At 40.2% G+C, this 20,602-nt stretch overlaps 1 protein-coding gene across 1 annotated transcript in view; it reads right to left on the bottom strand.

Annotated features, from left to right (window-relative positions):
- abch1 (ATP-binding cassette, sub-family H, member 1) overlaps window positions 1-20,602 on the bottom strand; it is a 63,266-nt gene that overhangs the window by 31,674 nt on the left and 10,990 nt on the right. Inside the window, 3 exon segments of the mRNA XM_034185139.1 lie at window positions 7,203-7,357; window positions 17,169-17,328; window positions 18,964-19,112. Of these exon segments, the coding sequence (XP_034041030.1) occupies window positions 7,203-7,357; window positions 17,169-17,328; window positions 18,964-19,112 (464 nt within the window).

The following is a 20,602-nucleotide window of genomic DNA, read 5'->3' as shown; positions in this document are numbered from 1 at the left end:
CTCGCTTTAACACTGGAAAATAGTGTATCTCTCCCTCTCTCGCTCTTGTTCTCTCAGTATACACACATCTATCTATCTATCTATCTATCTATCTATACATATACGTATATATATATATATATATATATATATATATATATATATATATATATATATATATATATAGATAGATAGATAGATAGATAGATAGATAGATAGATAGATAGATAGATAGATAGATAGATATAAATCAGGCAAAATAATAATAATAATAATAATGAATGTGCAGGATTTTGTGTTTTGCCAGTGGAAAATAATGTTTTTTTGTAATGTGTGATGCTTAAAGCTACTGTATGTAGGATATATTGGCGTTTATTTGTGGAAATACTGTAACATTCATAGTGCATAATTACCATTAATGTATAATTACCTGAAAAAATGAATCAATATATTTTCCTTAGCTTAGAATTTCAATTTCAATTTCAATTTATTTCATTTATATAGTGCCAAATCACAACAAAGTTGCCTCATGGCGCTTCACACAAGTAAGGTCTAACCTTACCGACCCCCAGAGCAAGCACAGAGGTGACAGTGGTAAGGAAAAAACTCCCTCTGATGATTTGAGGAAGAAACCTCAAGCAGACCAAACTCAAAGGGATGACCCTCTGCTTGGGCCATGCTACCGACAGAGTAGACCTTATGCCGCGTTCACACCGGGCGCGATCAGACGCCACAAATTCGCGGGGGTCGCATGGTGATGGACGCGCCACCATCGCCCGGTGTGTCGCTCTGCTTTTGCTGCGAAAATTCACCCCGTTGCATCCTCAAATAGGAGGAGCTTTCATTCCGCTCACCGGCTCCGGCTGTCAGTCAAGTTAACATGATGGACCTTGATCACACGGAGCGAGTTGTTGTGGAAAGCTGACAAATGTCATGAGACGTTCCCAATTCGGGGAGTATCATTATTTGCTACAGGAGCTGCGTCTGGATGACGGCCGCTTTCAGCGGTCCTTCCACCTCTGCGGGACCCAGTTTGAGGACCTCCTGTCCCGTTCACGCAAGCACATGTAAACAATTAAAAAAAACAAAAAAGAAACTCCGCTGCCTGCTGTGGGGCTGCAGCTCGCTCTTCCCCAAAAAACTCTGTCATAATTGTGTTTAGAAACCAGTCACCATTTGTTTTATTATACATCTGTGTAGTTAATTAATAAAATATTCTCCACAGATGATTCGCTCGCGCGCACACGTAAAGAGAAAGAGAAAGAAAGAAGAAAGAAACTCCGCTCCCCCTCCTGTGGGGCTGCTGCTCGCTCCAAAAACTCTGTCATAATTGTGTTTAGAAACAGTCACTATTTGTTTTATTATACATCTGTGTAGTTAATAAGTAAAATAATCTTCATGGACGATTCGCTCACGCGCGCACGTAAAAGAAAAAAGAAACTCCGCTCCCCCTCCTGCGGGGCTGCAGCTTGCTCTTCCACAAAAAACTCTGTCATAATTGTGTTTAGAAACCAGTCACCATTTGCTTTATTATACATCTGTGTAGTTAATAAGTAAAATGATCTCCACGGACGATTCGCTCGCGCGCGCACGTAAAACAAAACAAAGAAACTCCGCTGCTTGCTGTGGGGCCGCTGCTCGCTCTTCCCCAAAAAACTCTGTCATAATTGTGCTTAGAAACCAGTCACCATTTGTTTTATTATACATCTGTGTAGTTAATAAGTACAATAATCTCCACGTACGATTCGCTTGCGCGCGCATGTAAAATGACAAGAGAAAGAAACTCCGCTCCCCCTGCTGGGGGGCTGCTGCTCACTCCAAAAACTCTGTCATAATTGTGAAATAAAGGACAAAAGAGACATAACAGGCTGGCTACCAGAGACAGGACATGTTTACATCTTCAGTCAAACTCCAGACATCTCCACGTCACTACATATTCAGTCCCTGATTGGTCATCGCGGCGCGACAAGACGAAAAAGTTCAGATTTTTCAACTTGGGGAGGAGGGCAACGCGACGTGATGCGACGCAATATCGCGCCACAAACGCGCCAATCGCTCAAAAACACTTCACTCGCGTCGCTTCATTCGCATCGCTTCATTCGCGTCCATCACGTCGCGCTGCGTGACTTGGATTACATGGCAACCTGTCGCTGCTGTCGCTGCTGTCGCTCACGTCGCGCCCGGTGTGAACACGGCATTAGAATGAGCCCTTCATAGCTACATGTTAGCGGGCACCAGCATGGAGGCCATCAAACCCTGCATGGCGTTGTCGAAGTCGCTAATCGCTTCTTTCTAACAATGCGATGCTTCAGCCTCAGTCTTTCCTGTAGTTTCTTTAATTAAATTCAGTACATGCAATCCTCTGCCAGAACAAAAGAAATAAGAACTTTACATCCAAAGTGACTGGACTACAAAATAGGCAGCCTACTTGTACTATCTTGAATAGAAAATTACGGTAACACTTTATATTAACTGCACGCTATAAAGCATTAGTAAAGCATTTATACAGTGTAAGTAAATGCTTAAGTAACTAGTTGTAAAACATTTACAAAGCATTATTTTTTATTAGCTACTCGTTGATAAGAACATAAATAGATGGCTTAATAATTATTAATAATAAAATATGTAATGTATATTTATAAAACATTTAGAAATTTTTTTTAATTCTCTATAAACCATTCAAGAAAAGTTGACCATTAATAGTTTACCATTTACAAATGTAAAATCAGACACTGTTCATTAGTGATACAAATACTTTCCAAATCATATTTTTATTGTCTTTACATTTTTTTCCTCACAAATTATTAAGTATTCTTTTTTATTAGTTACTCATTGGTAAGAACATAAATAGATGGCTTTTCTTAAATGGTTTAGCTAAAAGAAATGGAGTAGCTAATAAAAAAGAAAGCTGTAAATGTTTTACAAGTAGTTACTTAAGCATTTACTTAGACTTTATAAATGCTTTATAAATGCTTTATAGTGTGCAGTTAATATAAAGCATTACTAAAATTCCTTGTTGAGGGTAATTGAGGGTAATTCCATTTTAACAAGGAATTTTTAAATCAACTTAACATAAAGTCATGTTCGTAGAACAAATCAGATTTTTTCCACTTAGAATTTTAGAGCAGCCCTTTCGCTCGCATTTTTGAGTTGAAAAACATGTTCAATTTAGAGTGTAATTTTATGACCAAACACGGTTGTTAAGGTGACCAACAGGTGGTGATATGACTGATGACCAGTGGAATCATTAAGGTCGTCTCTCTCCAAATGGATCAGCGGCTATAATTTCATTGATTGACAGCACAAGTGCTTCATTAACGGATAAAGCATGAAACTACACAGTACTTTACTGACAAATATTAATTAAGGGTTTTTTTCTCAAATAAAGCTGTTTTTTATTTTTAAAGGAAGTGTACCATTATTTTTAAGTGGATGGATAATTGAAGATGGCATTTTGGTGAAACAAGGATTGCTTTTCTCTCTAAATTTTTTTTTCTTCTTATCAGCTATAGTCACATGGTTTTATGTACGCTGGCTTTACGATGTGCAGTGCACATTACTGCATTTGTGTATTTATGTGCACGTGAATTCAAGTAATTCAGATGTCAAGTCCACAGGTTCCAGTCTACAATAAAAAGTGTTCCACTCATAAAATAATAAAGTGGCTGCATGCACGGCATCTGGATTCAGGTCACAAAACTCAGTCACACCACATCATACCTGCACAGGTACGTGTTCATGACAAAGACTCCAAAGCATCAGTTCAAACAAACCGAAGGTGTTTTCCAGATTCTTTCTTCCCTCGGGTGCCAATCAAACAATGAAAAAACAAAACAAAAACCTCAAGATGAGTGTATACAGTCAGGCGTATTTTCTTCTTGGCGGACACAAGGCAGTGGCTTGTTTTCAACATTCATCTTGTTCTCTTTAAATTAAGTGATCACAGGAAACACTTGCGGCATCAGAAGACAAATGATTGGACAGAACAGCTGCACAGGTTTCATTATTTTTTTGTGAGTTTATATAACCAAGGCTCTAAAATTAATTCAAATAAAACAAGTTGAAACAAGTTACTTTTCCACATTCATAGTCACAATGCTGTAACTAGTCTTCTTTCTTCGGCTGCTTCCATTAGGGGTCGCCACAGCAAATCAATCGTTTCCATCTCACCCTGTCCTCTGTATCTTCCTCTGTCACACCAACCACCTGCATGTCCTCTCTCATCACATCCATAAACCTCCTCTTTGGTCTCCCTCTTCTCCTCCTGCCTGGTGGCTCCATCCACAGCATCCTTCTCCCTATATATCCTGGGTCTTTCCTCTGCACATGTCCAAACCATCTCAGTCTCACCTTTCTGATTTTGTCTCCAAACTGTCCCACCTAAACTGTCCCTCTGATATGTTCATTCCTAATCTTGTCCATTCTCATCACTCCCAAAGAAAATCTCAACATCTTCAGCTCCGCTTCCTGTCTTTTTGTTAGTGTCACTGTCTCTAAACCGTACAACATAGCTGTCTCACTACTGTCTTGTAAACTTTCCCCTTCACTCTTGCTGATATTGTTTGGTTACAAATCACTCCTGCCACCTTTCTCCACCCACTCCACTCTGCCTGCACTCTTTTCTTCACCTCTCTACCACACTCTCCATTACTTTGGACAGTTGACCCGAAGTATTTAAAATCATGTACTTTCACCACTTCTACTCCTTGTAACTGCCCTATTCCACTGGGCTCCCTCCCTTTCACACACATGCATTCAGCCTTGCTCCTACTGACTTTCATTCCCCTGCTCTCCAGAGCATATCTCCACCTTTCCAGGCCAGACTCAACATGTTCTCTACTCTCACTACAGATCACAATATCATCTGCAAACATCATAGTCCATGGAGACTCCTGTCTGATGTCATCTCAACCTGCCCATCACCATTGCAAACAAGAAAGGACTCAGAGCTGAACCTTGATGTAATCCCACCTCCACCTTGAATGAATCTCATTCATACTGCGCATCTCAGCACTGTCACTCTGTCCTTGTACTTGTCCTGCACTACTGTCATATACTTCTCTGCCACTCCAGACTTCATACAATAACACAATTCTTCTCTTGGCACCCTGTCATAAGCTTTCTCTAAATACACAAATACATAATGTAACTCATTCTGGCCTTCTCTATACTTCTCCATCAGTACTCTCAGAGCAAACATTGTATCTGTAGTGCTCTTTCAGCATGAAACAATATTGCTGCTCACAGCTCTTCATCCATTTTGTAACCTTAGTTTCTACTACTCTTTCCCATAACTTTACACTGTGGCTGATCAACTTTATGCCTCTGTAGTTACTGCAGCTCTGCACGTCACCCTTGTTCTTAAAAACAGGAACCAGCACACTTTGTCTCCAATCCTCAGGCATCTTCTGGTTAGAAACTCCACTGCCATTTATCCCAGACATTTCCATGCCTCCATTGAATGTCATCTGGATGAACTGCCTTTCCACTCTTCATCCTCTTCATAGAAAAGTGTCCAAAATATCAACGTAAACTTGTGCATTTATTGATGATGTAATGACAGCCATCTCCCCAGTGCCTTTACCTGACATGCAGCCCCATATCATCAATGACTGTGGAAATTTACATGATCTCTTCAGGCAGTCATCTTTATAAATCTCATTGGAACGGCACCAAACAAAAGTTCCAGCATCATCACCTTGCCCAATGCAGATTCGAGATTTATCACTGAATATGACTTTCATCCAGTCATCCACAGTCCACGACTGCTTTTCCTTAGCCCACTGTAACCTTGTTTTTTTCTGTTTAGGTGTTAATGATGGCTTTCATTTAGCTTTTCTGTATGTAAATCCCATTTCCTGTAGGCGGTTTCTTACAGTTCGGTCAGAGACGTTGACTCCAGTTTCCTCCCATTCGTTCTTCATTTGTTTTGTTGTGCATTTTCGATTTTTGAGACATATTGCTTTTTTCTGTCTTAACGCTTTGACGTCTTCCTTGGTCTACCAGTATGTTTGCCTTTAACAACCTTCCCATGTTGTTTGTATTTGGTCCAGAGTTTAGACACAGCTGACTGTGAACAACCAACATCTTTTGCAACATTGCGTGATGATTTACCCTCTTTTAAGAGTTTGATAATCCTCTCCTTTGTTTCAATTGACATCTCTTGTGTTGGAGCCATGATTCATGTCAGTCCACTTGGTGCAACAGCTCTCCAAGGTGTGATCACTCCTTTCTAGATGCAGACTAACGAGCATCTGATTTGATGCAGGTGTTAGTTTTGGGGATGAAAATTTACAGGGTGATTCCATAATTTATTCCTCAGAATTGAGTGAGTCCATATTTTTTTTTTCCCTCTGCTTGGTCTAAAAAGTAACCGTTGCTGACTGCCACAATTTTTTTTCCTGATTTCTTATAGTGTTTCTTAAAGCCAGAAAGTTGCCATTTGAAATGACTTTAGTTTTGTGTCATGTCTGTGATCTGCTTTTTTTCTACAAAATTAAACAACTGAATGAACATCCTCCGAGGCTGGTGATTCCATAATTTTTGCCAGGGGTTGTAATATTGTAGACTGTAGATGTTTTTTGGAAATGGTTTTACATACACATGTAGTGAAATGACGCTGATATAATGTAATTTACATGATTAAACAAAAAAGGGAAAAGTTCTCCGTGCTTCTGCCTAGCACAAAAATCCAGTGCAACCAGGTTAAGACAGACTTGTAGAAAAGGAGAACCGCTGGTGCAACACAAAAGTCTGTGCAAAACGTTTATTCAATGTTTTTTAGGTTGGGAGTTGGTAGTTGGGAGTCTATGACTCATCATGGATGGACAACAATCACATGTTGGACACCAGTCTGATGAAGGTTACTTCCTTAACCAAAGCCAGAACCCATTTACAGCTGGGTGGACTGAGACAATCCAGTTGAAGTGTCTTGTCCAAGGACAATGACACGAAGTATGACTGAGAATCAAATACAGGTCTACATGTTGGTACCCCAGTTACGGGGCTATGGTATTTAGCCAGTGTAAACTTTTGCTGAACCTTCACCTGCCTTCAGAGTGTATAACAAGAGAGGGAGAAAAGAGTGGTTCACAATGCAAGATCCATGCACAACAACAAAGGTAAACAAAATGACCAGAACCATCTTCTAAGATTGACACAGGAATATTAGAAAGAATACATGGCGATGGTACATGTTGGATTTTTTGTTGTTGTTGTTTTACCTGAGATTTCGGATAAGGCGCTGTTTCTGAGGTAGATCTAGGAAGTCGATGAGGAAAGCCATGCGTGCCTGGGTTTCCTTTGACGTTAGGCCATGAATACGTCCAAAGAAGGTCAACGTGTCACTGATGGTGAACTCATTGTACAATGCTAGCTCCTGTACAACACAAACATAGCCATGTTTTACTTAGCCATTTATACATGATTATGTGTCAGCATTTTTTTTTAAACAGGAGAGACAGAGCTTGGAATATAACTTCATGGCTGCATTTGTTGTGTCATTGTAGCTTTGTGATCCAATTTCACATTACACATGAAGATTTATGTATAGATTGAAAAGGCTGAGCATCAGCCAGTATGCACTGAAAACGTTTTCTCTCTTTCCATCTGTGAAATTCGCAACTCACGTCTTGGTCTGTTTCCCACACTGTTGTATTTAAATACACACACACACACACACACACACACACACACACACACACACACACACACACACACACACACACACACACACACACACACACACACACACACACACACACACACACACAAGGTTCAATACTTCAATACTTAGTCCAGTTCTTATCTGCATTTATATGCTTACAATAAGCCACCTCAGCCAAGGATCTATTTCCTAAAATTTCTATGCTGATGACACACAGCTTTATATTTGATAAATCCTAATCAATTAAAATAATAATAATAATAATAATAATAATAATAATAAAATAAAAGAAATAATAAATAAAATTGTTTACAGCCCATAAAATTCTGGATGACAGCTCTTTCTCTAGCTCAAAGATAATAAACCTCTTAAGAGAGTTTAAGTTGTTGCTCACTATATATTTAGTAGTATTTATTTCTGTGTCCTTAAGAATAATAACTAATTTTATAAAGTGTCAATAAACCTTATATGTAAGGTGCACAGAGGAAAAAAAATGTACGATATATTAGCAAATTTCTTTTTATTTAAATTCACATACATGGCTTTCATCCAAAGTGGTTCCATGTGGTTGGTTCCATGTTCAATGACCTCATGTGTGTTTCATGGTTCATGCTTCTGCTGTTTTATTCTGGTCTCTGGGTTTTATTATCTCCTGCATATCACACTCTAATGTTGTTTTACTGATATATAATATCTTCTTCTCCATGTTACTCATTTCTCATGCTTTCCAGCTTATACTCTTGTGTGTTGTTCATTTCTGACATCTCCTCTGTCTTTATTCCGTGTATCATGACTTCTTGGCATAGGTTTCTGGGTTCAGGCATTTCTCCCATTTCGTGCTCTTCCTCTCTTCTCTGGCTCCCTCAGGCCTCCTCTTTTTTGCACTACCCCATCTGATCTTTCACACGCATGCTTTGGATTATGTTAAATCACAATGCAGCTGTTTCCAGTTACTAATCGTCACCCACACTATTTGAGTTCCTCTTTCTGTCTTTTTAATTTGCTATTTGAATCCTCGTTTGTTTCCTAGTTTATGTCCTGTTTTGCTCCCATTACTTTCCTAGCTCATCTCCTGTGTGATCCTGAATGGTTCTGTGTTTCCTTAATGACCCCTTCACACATAACACAAAGTTGGACGAAAGAAGCAGGAACTGGCCGGAAAACTACAAACAAAAAACGAAATGGCTGTGTGTCGGGAGGGACACACTGTCAGACAGGTGTGAACGATATGCGACGATGGTTTTGTGCACTCTCGTGCGCACGCACGAACACGGTGCGAGCACCTGGAATGTGTAACACCACATTGCACCACTGCTGTTGGAAAAAAAAACACACAAACCAAAAAGAAAACACTGCAATTTCTAATATTTAATCCCTCTTGTTGAGCAGACAATACAAGTATGAACCTTCTGTTACCCTGTATATGACCCATGGTCATAGACGTACAGTCACGAAATGACATAAATGAAGCAGTGCACTCTTATCATGTCCATATCTGCTGGCGTGTCCAGCCGGCCCATGTGTCCAGTGAGCGGCGCGCCAAAGTACACTGCGTCATGTGGATCATAGCTGACGAGATGACATGACAGTCACATCTCCAGCTGAGTGTACACATGATCAGATGGTTCTTTTCACATGGCACAGCCTACCTATGTGCGCGCTGACGCGGTCGCTCCTGCTGTTGCAAAGGCAATGCGTTTTTATGTATTTCCATGTGAGGACAGTATGCCCATGCATGCACCTCACTGTGGAGTGTTGTAAGGTGATGTCCTTCATAACATGATGTGTCCAGCTGTGACTTGCGAGTCCATAGATCTCAACAGCAGCAACTGGCGCGGACACGCCCACCTTACCGAACAAACTCAGCTCATAGACAAAAGTCTCACTCTCTGTTCCTTTGTTATGTGATTATTTATTTTATGTATTTCTTATGTAATTATGTATGTAGTTATTGTTGTATGTATTTATTTAACTGTCCTGTTCTCTGTGTTTTTAATTTAACACATGATGTGCACTGAGCCGCTGTCAGCTGGAACTGATGACAGCATGAGAGCCCACCCACACATGTTTGGTGTGTGGAGTGTTGTTCATTTTATTGATGGCAAGACATGTGTCCTCAAGCTGAGTTGTGAGTACACAGTAGTCAGCTGTTCTAGCTGGACATTACAGCCATCCAGTGCGTTCAGTGCATCCAGTGCGCTGTCCAATGCGTGCTGCACTGGACAACGATCACATTCCAACCACCTCAGCCACACCTGACAATGTTGGAACATGGTGTGGTGGTGGTGGTGGTGGTGGTGGGGGTGACACACTCCTCATGACATCTGTGTTGCAGGGGAGGGCGACACACTCACACATCACATGTGTTGCGGGGGGGGGGGGGTGCCTTGCATGACGTGTGTTGCTTGGTAACGCCACACTCATGGGGCACTTAGAAAATGTGCTGCTGTTCGCACATCCAGGTCAAAAGTGGTCTGCCTGCTCTCTACTCTCGTGCTGGCAGCATGAATGGGCCCACCTTTTCTAAGTGATCCACAAGAGGTGTTGGATGTTCGTGGGTGGCACCTGGACGCCGAGAGTGGGTCGAGTGGCCATTCGACTGGCATTCGGTGACATTCGGCCACTGGTGTGAAGGCTGCCTCAATCATGTCATTCAGCCACAGTTCAACATGGATGATGATTTCATGCAGCTGCTTGGCCGCGGCATGTTATGTCCGACCTGCGTACAACATGCCATTCAAATGCTCCGAACACGATCAGATGGCAGTGCGACTTCATCATGCCCACTATTCAAATGTGTTTCTGGCGTGAGTGGCAAGCAAATATAGAGTGCATGTGCCGTGCCTGAATAAATGTGGCGACTCAAACAGTAATTAACTGTTGAGGCTTGCTTGCCTCTACTGGTGGTTGGCTCTTACTGCGGTATTGTATCACTTCCTGTTCCGGAGCACAGCGGTGTTTTGCTGTATCTGTTAGCTGTTTAATCTGCGTAGTTAGATTGATCTAGATAACTACATAACGATTTGTTTCACAGTGTAATCTTCTCTTCACGTGCCTTAACTAAAGCACTCCCTCTGCTGAATCACCTCTAAATTATTTACACATTATTTACTTTGTGTGTTTTTAGGAATCCGCTAGCTCTTAGCCGGTTTAGCATGACGGCTTCACCTGTCTCTCCCGCACTTTTCTGCTCTGGGTGTGAAATGTTTAGTTATTTCTTGGCCTCCTTTAGCAGAAACGGGACTTGTAATAAGTGTAGCTTATTCGTAGCTTTGGAGGCCAGGCTGGGCGAATTGGAGACTTGGCTCCGCACCTTGGAAAATCCTACAGCTAGCCAGGCCCCTGTAGTTGGTGCGGGTTAGGTTGGTGCTGTCCACCAGCAGATCCCGAGCAGCCGGGAAAGCAGGCCGGCTGGGTGACTGTGAGGAGGAAGCATAGTCCTAAACAGAAGCCCCCTGTACACCACCAACCTGTTCACATTTCTAACCTTTTTTTCCCACTCGGCGACACACCCGCCGATGAACAAACTCTGGTTATTGGCGACTCTGTTTTGAGAAATGTGAAGTTAGCGACACCAGCAACCTTAGTCAATTGTCTTCCGGGGGCCAGAGCAGGCGACATTGAAGGAAATTTGAAACTGCTGGCTAAGGCTAAGCGTAAATTTGGTAAGATTGTAATTCACGTTGGCAGTAATGACACCCGGTTACGCCAATCGGAGGTCACTAAAATTAACATTGAATCGGTGTGTAACTTTGCAAAAACAATGTCGGACTCTGTAGTTTTCTCTGGGCCCCTCCCCAATCGGACCGGGAGTGACATGTTTAGCCGCATGTTCTCCTTGAATTGCTGGCTGTCTGAGTGGTGTCCAAAAAATGAGGTGGGCTTCATAGATAATTGGCAAAACTTCTGGGGAAAACCTGGTCTTGTTAGGAGAGACGGCATCCATCCCACTTTCGATGGAGCAGCTCTCATTTCTAGAAATCTGGCCAATTTTATTAAACCCTCCAAACCGTGACTATCCATGGTTGGGACCAGGAAGCAGAGTTGTAGTGTTACACACCTCTCTGCAGCTTCTCTCCCCCTGCCATCCCCCCATTACCCCAACCCCGTAGAGATGGTGCCTGCTCCCAGACCACCAACAACCAGTAAAAATCTATTTAAGCATAAAAATTAAAAAAGAAAAAATAATATAGCACCTTCAACTGCACCACAGACTAAAATAGTTAAATGTGGTCTATTAAACATTAGGTCTCTCTCTTCTAAGTCCCTGTTAGTAATTGATATAATAATTGATCAACATATTGATTTATTCTGCCTTACAGAAACCTGGTTACAGCAGGATGAATATGTTAGTTTAAATGAGTCAACACCCCCGAGTCACACTAACTGTCAGAATGCTCGTAGCACAGGCCGAGGGGGAGGATTAGCAGCAATCTTCCACTCCAGCTTATTAATTAATCAAAAACCCAGACAGTGCTTTAATTCATTTGAAAGCTTGACTCTTAGTCTTGTCCATCCAAATTGGAAGTCCCAAAAACCAGTTTTATTTGTTATCTATCGTCCACCTGGTCGTTACTGTGAGTTTCGCTGTGAATTTTCAGACCTTTTGTCTGACTTAGTGCTTAGCTCAGATAAGATAATTATAGTGGCCGATTTTAACATCCACACAGATGCTGAGAATGAAAGCCTCAACACTGCATTTAATCTATTATTAGACTCAACTGGCTTTGCTCAAAATGTAAATGAGTCCACCCACCACTTTAACCATACTTTAGATCTTGTTCTGACTTATGGTATGGAAATTGAAGACCTAACAGTATTCCCTGAAAAACCCTTTCTGTCTGATCATTTCTTAATAACATTTACATTTACTTTAATGGATTACCCAGCAGTGGGGAATAAGTTTCATTACAGTAGAAGTCTTTCTGAAAGCGCTGTAACTAGGTTTAAGGATATGATTCCTTCTTTGTTATGTTCTCCAGTGCCATATACCAACACAGTGCAGAGTAGCTACCTAAACTCTGTGAGTGAGATAGATTATCTCGTCAATAGTTTTACATCCTCATTGAGGACAACTTTGGATGCTGTAGCTCCTCTGAAAAAGAGAGCCTTAAATCAGAAGTGCCTGACTCCGTGGTATAACTCACAAACTCACAGCTTAAAGCAGATAACCCGTAAATTGGAGAAGAAATGGCGTCTCACTAATTTAGAAGATCTTCACTTAGCCTGGAAAAAGAGTCTGTTGCTCTATAAAAAAGCCCTCCGTAAAGCTAGGACATCACTAACTGAAGAAAATAAGAACAACCCCAGGTTTCTTTTCAGCACTGTAGCCAGGCTGACAAAGAGTCAGAGCTCTACTGAGCCGAGTATTCCTTTAACTTTAACTAGTAATGACTTCATGACTTTCTTTGCGAATAAAATTTTAACTATTAGAGAAAAAATTACTCATAACCATCCCAAAGACATATCATTATCTTTGGCTGCTTTCAGTAATGCTGGTATTTGGTTAGACTCTTTCTCTCCGATTGTTCTCTCTGAGTTATTTTCATTAGTTACTTCCTCCAAACCATCAACATGTCTATTAGACCCCATTCCTACCAGGCTGCTCAAGGAAGCCCTACCATTAATTAATGCTTTGATCTTAAATATGATCAATCTATCTTTATTAGTTGGCTATGTACCACAGGCTTTTAAGGTGGCAGTATTTAAACCATTACTTAAAAATCCATCACTTGACCCAGCTATCTTAGCTAATTATAGGCCAATCTCCAACCTTCCTTTTCTCTCAAAAATTCTTGAAAGGGTAATTGTAAAACAGTTAACTGATCATCTGCAGAGGAATGGTCTATTTGAAGAGTTTCAGTCAGGTTTTAGAATTCATCATAATACAGAAACAGCATTAGTGAAGGTTACAAATGATCTTCTTTGGCCTCAGACAGTGGACTCATCTCTGTGCTTGTCCTGTTAGACCTCAGTGCTGCTTTTGATACTGTTGACCATAAAATTTTATTACAGAGATTAGAGCATGCCATAGGTATTAAAGGCACTGCGCTGCAGTGGTTTGAATCATATTTATCTAATAGATTACAATTTGTTCATGTAAATGGGGAGTCTTCTTCACAGACTAAGGTTAATTATGGAGTTCCACAAGGTTCTGTGCTAGGACCGATTTTATTCACTTTATACATGCTTTCCTTAGGCAGTATTATTAGAAAGCATTGCTTAAATTTTCATTGTTACGCAGATGATACCCAGCTTTATCTATCCATGAAGCCAGAGGACACACACCAATTAGTTAAACTGCAGGAATGTCTTACAGACATAAAGACATGGATGACCTCTAATTTCCTGATTTTAAATTCAGATAAAACTGAAGATATTGTACTTGGCCCCACAAATCTTAGAAACATGGTGTCTAACCAGATCCTTACTCTGGATGGCATTACCCTGACCTCTAGTAATACTGTGAGAAATCTTGGAGTCATTTTTGATCAGGATATGTCCTTCAATGCGCATATTAAGCAAATATGTAGAACTGCTTTTTTGCATTTGCGCAATATCTCTAACATTAGAAAGGTCTTGTCTCAGAGTGATGCTGAAAAACTAATTAATGCATTTATTTCCTCTAGGCTGGACTATTGTAATTCATTATTATCAGGTTGTCCTAAAAGTTCCCTGAAAATCCTTCAGTTAATTCAAAATGCTGCAGCTAGAGTACTGACAGGGACTAGAAGGAGAGAGCATATTTCACCCATATTGGCCTCTTTTCATTGGCTTCCTGTTAATTCTAGAATAGAATTTAAAATTCTTCTTACTTATAAGGTTTTGAATAATCAGGTCCCATCTTATCTTAGGGATCTCATAGTACCATATCACCCCAATAGAGCGCTTCGCTTTCAGACTGCAGGCTTACTTGTAGTCCCTAGGGTTTTTAAGAGTAGAATGGGAGGCAGAGCCTTCAGCTTTCAGGCTCCTCTCCTCTGGAACCAGTTCCCAATTCAGATCAGGGAGACAGACACCCTCTCTACTTTTAAGATTAGGCTTAAAACTTTCCTTTTGGCTAAAGCTTATAGTTAGAGCTGGATCAGGTGACCCTGAACCATCCCTTAGTTATGCTGCTATAGACTTAGACTGCTGGGGGGGTTCCCATGATGCACTGAGTGTTTCTTTCTCTTTTTGCTCTGTATGCACCACTCTGCATTTAATCATTAATGATTGATCTCTGCTCTCTTCCACTGCATGTCTTTTTCCTGATTCTCTCCCCTCAGCCCCAGCAGTCCCAGCAGAAGACTGCCCCTCCCTGAGCCTGGTTCTGTTGGAGGTTTCTTCCTGTTAAAAGGGAGTTTTTCCTTCCCACTGTCGCCAAGTGCTTGCTCACAGGGGGTCGTTTTGACCATCATGGTTTTTCTGTAATTATTGTATGGCTTTTGCCTTACAATATAAAGCGCCTTGGGGCAACTGTTTGCTGTGATTTGGCGCTATATAAATAAAATTGATTTGATTTGATTTGATTTGACTCTTGTACGAAGCATTTGAGTGCAGCTCTGATTTCCCACGAGTGCCCTTTGACTCCTCCTTCCTGTGCCATTCTGCCTCAATCGTTCTACAGTTGTATGCAAATGTTTGGGCACCCCTAATCACTTTCATGATTTTCCTTTATAAATCATTGGTTGTCTGGATCGGAAATTTCAGTTAAATCTATCATATAGCAGACGAACACACTGATATTTGAGAAGTGAAATGAAGTTTCTAGTATTTACAGAAAGTGTGCAATCATTATTTAAACAAAATTAGGCAGGTGCATAAATTTGGGCACCCTTGTCATTTTATTAATTTGAATACATTTAGCACTAATTATTGGAACACAAAATTGGTTTGGTAAGCTCATTGACCCTTGACCTCCTTACACAGGTGAATCTAATCATGAGAAAGGGTATTTAAGGTGGCCATTTGCAAATCTTTGCATCTCTTCTAATGAGTGGCAACATGGGAGCCTGTAAATAACTCTCAAATGACCTGAAAACAAAGATTGTTCAACATCATGGTTTAGGGGAAGGATACAAAAAGCTATCTCAGAGATTTCAGCTGTCAGCTTCCACTGTGAGGAACATAGTGAGGAAATGGAAGACCACAGGCACAGTACTAGTTAAGGCCCGAAGTAGCAGGCCAAGAAAAATCTCAAATAAGCTGAAGCGAAGGATGGTGAGAACAGTCATAGTCAATCCACAGACCTGCTCCAAAGACCTACAACATGATCTTGCTGCAGATAGTGTCTCTGTACATTGTTCAACTATACAGCGCGCTTTGCACAAAGAGATGTTGGATGAGAGAGTAATGCAGAGGAAGCCTTTTCTGTGTACACGCCATAAACAGAGTCACTTGAGGTATGCTAAAGCACATTTGGACAAGCCAGCTTCATTTTGGAATAAGGTGCTGTGGACTGATGAAACGAAAATTGAGTAATCTGGACATAACAAGGGGCGGTATGCATGGCTGAAAAAGAACACAGCATTCCAAGAAAAACACTTGCTACCTACAGTAAAATTTGGAGGTGGTTCTATCGTGCTGTGTGGCTGTGTGGCCAGTGCAGGTACTGGGAATCTTGTTAAAGTTGACAGTCACATGGATTCCAGTCAACATCAGCAGATTCTTGAGAACAATGTTCATGAATCAGTGACAGAGTTGAAGTTGTGCCGGAGCTGGCTCTTTCAACGAGACGACGACCCTAAACACTGCTCAAAATCTATTAAGGCATTCATGCAGAGGAACAAGTACAATGTTCTGGAATGGTCATCTCAGTCCCCACACCTGAATATTATTGAAAATCTGTGGTGTGATTTTAAACGGGCTGTCCAAGCTCAGAAACCAACAAACCTGAGATGTTTTGTAAAGAAGAATGGTCCAAAATACCTTCAACCAGAATCCAGGTTCTCATTGGAAGCTATAGGAAGCGTTTAGGGGCTGTTATTTCTGTAAAAGGAGGATCTACTCAATACTGATGTATTTTTTTCTGTTGGGGTGCCCAAATTTATGCACATGCCTAATTTTGTTTAAAGAATTATTGCACACTTTCTGTAAATCCTATGAACTTCATTTCACTTCTCAAATATCAGTGTGTATGCTATATGATATATTTAACTGAAATTTCTGATGCAAACAACCAATAATTTATAAAGGAAAATCATGAAAATTATCAGGGATGACCAAACTTTTACATACCACTGTATGTGTGATGGGGCCCTTATATGTGCTTACTCTTGTGCTGTTCCTGGTGTTGTTTTTTTGTGTTTTCTGTTTGTTTGTTTGTTTGTTTGTTTACTCATTTGGACTCAATGTTTCCTGGTAATAAATACTTCTTTATTCGTTAGTGGTTCCCCATGGCAACTCTGTGACAATGTGTAATTTAATTATAAAACTGCCAACGAAAATATACCAAAATAATCATTCTTTTCAGATAAATATACTTTAACATATATAGATATGTTTCAGAAAAAGAAAATACATATTATAAAGTATATAATACCTGTGGCATGTAGCCAACCATCTTCCCAGGGACACAGTGACCAGGAAATCCAGGTGCCTTTCCCAAAACAGTGATGTGACCCCGTGAGATTTTGAGAGTTCCGACAATGCATTTCAACAGTGTGGTCTTCCCACATCCGCTGGGGCCTAAGAGGCCATAACTGCAACACAGAAAGAAGAGGATGTTATTGTTGTCACAACAAGGTTATTATTATGAGGTAAATTATCAGACTAATGCAAATTCATGATATGGAAGCAAAATGATCGGATTCATGGATTTGCTTTGAATATATTGGGTAAAAGATTAAAAAAAAAATGACATCAACATCAGTTTTCACTTTATGGATTTTCACTGCATTAAAGATAGGAGTTTTTCTCCAGAACTAATGAGTACTAGTGATACCAAACTGGAATACTGATAAAATGTGCAAAAATAAATGAATAAATAAAATAAATTAAAAATTTTTAGAATAGTATTAACACTGTATTACACATAACATTTTATATATATATATATATATATAGAGAGAGAGAGAGAGAGAGAGAGAGAGAGAGAGAGAGAGAGAGAGAGATTTTATGAAGTACTCTGAATCAATCATATGCTGCTCAAAATAAAATAAATTGATCAAATTTACTTGACTCTTTGTTGTTTGTTTAATTTGGGGGGGGATGGGTGGGTGGAGAACATAACAATTGATGGATGGCAAGTCGTCCAACATAGAGAAATATTGGATGAAGAAAAGTTATATACAATATAACTTTTCTTCATCCAATATGTTCTCTATATGATATATATATATATATATATATATATATATATATATATATATATATATATATATATATATATATATATATATATATATATATATATATATATATATATATATATATAGCACAGTGGCTTAGTGGTTAGCACTGTTGCCTCACAGTGAGGAGGTCATGGGTTCGATTCCCACCTGTGGCCTTTCTGTGTGGAGTTGCATGTTCTCCCTGTGTTTGACTGGGTTCTCTCTGGGTGCTCAGGCTTCCTCCCACATCCAAAGACACGCAGGGGTGTGTGCGGGTGTGGATGTGTTTGTTTGTCTATATGTGGCCCTGTGCCAGACTGCCGTCCTGTCCAGGGTGCACCCTGCCTCACGCTCTATGACTGCTGGGATGGGCTCCAGCCCCCTGCGACCCTTAATTGGAGTAAGTGGTTGATGTGTGAGTGTATACTGTTTCTACCAAATATTATGACTCTATGAGTTTGAGTCTTGGGCATGATTTGTCCCAGTGTGCCATGAATTATGCCTTGGAGGAAAAGAGAGGACAGTGACCGCTCACATTCATTTAGAGATTTGGAAAAATTTCTTTTGCAAAAGCAACAACAATACAGATTTATTGAAGATAAACAAAATTTAGTTTGGGCAACTAAACAATCAGCGGATACATGACAAAGCAGAATGTACAGACTGGCTCCTACCAGGTCTTGCCACTCGCCCAAGAATGCAGGCCGATGTGTGTGTTGATGAGAATGCTGACTGGAAGAAGAAAGACGAGTCTGTTGTGGTGCACGTTGTTGCTCACATTTTTTCCCTGCCTTTCGGGTGTTACTATTGTTTGGGTATATTTATGGTTCTGTTGCCTTGTGCAAACTCCTAATCTTTGTGAACCTCAGTTACAAGGTGGCAGTTTTTTCCAGACCACCACAGATATGTCTCCTTAAAAAAAGGGTTCCGTTTTTATCTCATGAACTGACTCCAAATGTCCTGTGTGCAGAGCTGTGATGCCACAGTGAGGTTCGCAGCACTCACATGTGACCCTGTGTCACAGTCATGTTGAGGTTGTTGAGAACCTTCAGTTTGCCATACGACCGGCACACATCTCTGCATCGGATCGCTGTTCCCTCCAGTCCACAGTGCAACAAAGCCTCTGGATCAGCCTTCATCTTCCAGTCCTTCAGCTGAAAGACAAGAAATATGACAGTAATAATCGTGAAGACCCTGTTCAGTACAGAAAAAATACTGGCGAATGGTGTCCTGCTGTACGACACAACTTCATGTTTATTTGGGCAAAACAATATTCATTTCAATTAAAGTTTTTTCTTGTGTAAAAATGCAATAGATTTGAAGTATCTGATTTGATTTCAGGAAAACTAGACAGCTGTAACCCATGGTTTAAATGTTAGGGAACATCCCACTAGTCCGAAGGTTCACCAGTCTGAAGGTTCAGACCAATAATGAATATATTTTGATGTCAAGTTTCAGTAGCTGGTACTACAAGTTGTATACTTACATGTGCTTTTTGTTTCAGTTAAAAAAACATTCCGTTCATCTGTGATGTGAGAGTGAATGTTACTTTAATAATAATTAAAAAAAAAAAAACGTCACTTTGTTTTTAACTCTGTTGGTTATAAAGATGCATCGTACAATGTAAATGTCAGACACAATATTCCGTAATTAAGACTTTGGCATTTAATTCAAATGGCAATTATCCAACCTTCACAGGTGACTCTGTGAAATGTGATGTTACAATAATACACAAACAGACTACTGAAGCTTCAGACAACTGAACCAAATGGAAAGGGCTTTCCCTAACTGTGTGCTGTCATGCTACACTATGGAAAATATACCACTATCGGAGTATAAACTGTTAGAAAACCAATGTTTCTCTTTCATGTAACGATTTATATATTCTTCAAATAGCAACCATGCTAGCTGGCAAGTTATTTTATCGAAACAAGCCAGTGGCTCTCTAAGGCAGCTAGCTTGGCCAGTTAGCATGTCACTTTTTTCAAAAGAGGCACATATTAAAATGTTAATGCCAGTGATTTCAGCCCAAATTTTTGTTGTGACAGTTTTTTTTTTTTTTGCCTCTTGTGTAGAAATGCAATAGTTTTGGAGTATTTGTATGATTTGATTTATTTGATTTCAAAGGGGTGAGCATATATAAGCTTTTGCTTCTGCCTACACCCTTTAGGCCACACGGGTAAACTGTGAAATTGTTTTTATGAGTTTTTTGTTGTTGTTGTTGAGTCTGTATGGGCCAAATAAATCAGAAGTAAGTAAAGTCCAAAATGGAAAGCGCTTTCGCTTGCTGTGTCCTGTTATGCAACACAAGGAAAATCCTGCACTATCAAGAGTACAAACTGTTCCAAATCCAGATTTATGTAGCTTGTAACTTTTAACGCAAAACTGGACAGTACAAATACTTCCCCGTCAAGTAACTATTTATATACTCATCAAGTAGCAACCATGCTAGCCAGCAAGCTAGTTTACCACAAAAAACCAATGGCTCTCCAAGCCAGCTAACTTGGCCAGTTAGCATGTAGCCTTTTTCAAGAGGTTCCAGACTGCATTATATCGTTGCTGGTCATGATATAGTTTCCATTTATATTTTTGCTTCTTTGGTGATGGGGATTCGTGGTCCCTTGCTTTCACTTGTGATATGTGT

Source organism: Thalassophryne amazonica, chromosome 13, assembly GCF_902500255.1.
Source record: "Thalassophryne amazonica chromosome 13, fThaAma1.1, whole genome shotgun sequence".
NCBI lineage: Eukaryota > Metazoa > Chordata > Actinopteri > Batrachoidiformes > Batrachoididae > Thalassophryne > Thalassophryne amazonica.
The sequence above is the reverse complement of the archived record's forward strand: the minus strand, read 5'-3'. Positions and strand labels throughout refer to the sequence as shown.